At 40.1% G+C, this 1,887-nt stretch overlaps 1 protein-coding gene across 1 annotated transcript in view; it reads right to left on the bottom strand.

Annotated features, from left to right (window-relative positions):
* Nucleotides 1–1,887, bottom strand: part of LOC107101937 (electrogenic sodium bicarbonate cotransporter 4-like) — a 72,142-nt gene that overhangs the window by 63,426 nt on the left and 6,829 nt on the right. The window contains exon 2 of the mRNA XM_015401029.1: nt 826–1,038. Coding sequence (XP_015256515.1) covers nt 826–1,038 — 213 coding nt within the window. The remainder of the gene's footprint in view (nt 1–825; nt 1,039–1,887) is intronic.

Below are 1,887 nucleotides of genomic sequence, written 5' to 3'. Positions count from 1 at the left end.
ACTATATTTGGGTAAAAATGGCCGCTCCCAGACTCTGTGATCGCGATGCAAATTATTGTTTTTATTTTTTTTACCGATTAACGCCAAATTCCTTAAATCACTGCGAATATATTAGTTTTAGGTATAGATAATGATCCATTAATTATTTGTTGCTGACCGGACTTTTCCTTTAATGATGTGTGAGTCTGTAAAACCCTAATATTTCCTGCCTGTTGCGTGTCAGAACTAATGTTTTTGCCAGTAGTTTATCTAATTAGGACAGTCCCTCTCTCTGGACATACAGTTCTCTTTATTCTGCACGTGGTAAAGCTTTGGTGAATGGAATGAGAGCGGTGACCTTCATCTAAAAACAAAGTGTAATATTTTGATATGGCTGCAGCTATGGATGCCTCCGCATCTGCTAACGTCTATGATGTAACGATGTGATGATGTGTGAGACTGAAGATGTATAAAATCTTTCTTTAATTGGTAAGCAGCTGCCTTCTGTAACTCTAATCAACTTCTCTGATCTGAGTACGATTATAATTTCTGTCCAAATCTGTTGTCATGTCTCCTGGTTATTTCACAGATTATGAAGTGTTATTTTAAAGAGTTTGTCCTGGGTGATCTCTTCTCAGAGAAAGAACCGGAAAGAGGAAGCTTGTGGAAACACAGAACTTTCTTTAACAATAGTAGTGATTTTTGGAGTTTTTAGTTCAGAATCAGCCTGAGCTATGAAGATGCTGTCAGTAAATCTTCACCTTTATCTACTTAAACAGGAGGATTTGGAGTCATCCTCAGATTCTACGTCAACCACAGATGGAAGGTCTGTTTGGTGGGTCTTACTTGTCCGGTTGATGTCCTGCAGACTCTGCTCAGCTGAATCCATGAGTCCTTCCTCTATGTCGATGTCTCTGTAGCGGTCATTGCCATGATGTCTGCTGTGGCTGTAGTGTCTGTCCCTGTCCATGTCCTGAGCCTCTCGACTGGAGCGCCGTCGCCTCCGTTTGCGCCGCAAGCCACGGGAAACTGGGACGCCTATATAGACGGATTGATGGTCTGTGAAGGAAGGAAGCATCGTTTGGGAAATTTGACACTGTTAAATTACCATCAAATATTAGATTTAATCACAAGCAAACATCAGAAATCACCTACTGAGGAAAACATAGAAAGAAGAACACATTTATTTCCAAAAAAACTTAAAAATAAAACAATCCACTGGACTTTTTTCCAAGTTTGAAGACGTTTCTCTTCCCATTCAGGAAGATTTTTTTATTTCAAAATGTCAGAAATAGCGTTGAGTTTCAGGCTTTATAGAGTGGATCAAAGCAAAGCCTTGTTTTGATTTAGAAAACATGGAAATTGAAACGGACGAACGGGTCCCCCCCTTTGGAATGGGGGTCAATTGGCTCCTTTTGTTAGCCTGCAATGCCCCATACCTGTCTATGTCTCTAAAGGAGAGGTCATTTAAAGGGAATTGTTGGCCTGGTTGAATAGGCGAGGTCTTTTGAAAGCTGAAACTTGAGTCCCCCCCTCTGTTTTTAATATTGTCTTTTCTTTCTTAACATATATGGCTTCCTTCATCCCCCTCTCAAACTTCTTTGTCCAAACTGCGAACATTCTGGTCCTCAAAAGAACGCCTTTGTCCAGAAGGTGTAGATGTACTGCTGAGTCTTGTCCAGAGGAGGGCGCTCTTCTGTGTTGAGAGGTTGTTTGGTTTCTCCAATATAAAGATCAGAGCATTCCTCACTTCTTTCCAAGTTCAGTTCAGAGCTACAGGTCCAGACTTTGACTTCGTCCAAGACTTTCTATTCCTTATTTCTCAGTTAGTCCGTTTAATCTAAAAACTTAACATTTGGTAAAGTAGGGGCAATTTTTAGCCATATCAAAAATTCTAAAATTTTAGAA

The sequence above is a fragment of the Cyprinodon variegatus genome, unplaced genomic scaffold, assembly GCF_000732505.1.
Source record: "Cyprinodon variegatus isolate N-32 unplaced genomic scaffold, C_variegatus-1.0 Scaffold1174, whole genome shotgun sequence".
Taxonomy (NCBI): Eukaryota; Metazoa; Chordata; class Actinopteri; order Cyprinodontiformes; family Cyprinodontidae; genus Cyprinodon; species Cyprinodon variegatus.
Note: the sequence above shows the minus strand (reverse complement) of the source record. Positions and strands in the feature narration are given on the sequence as shown.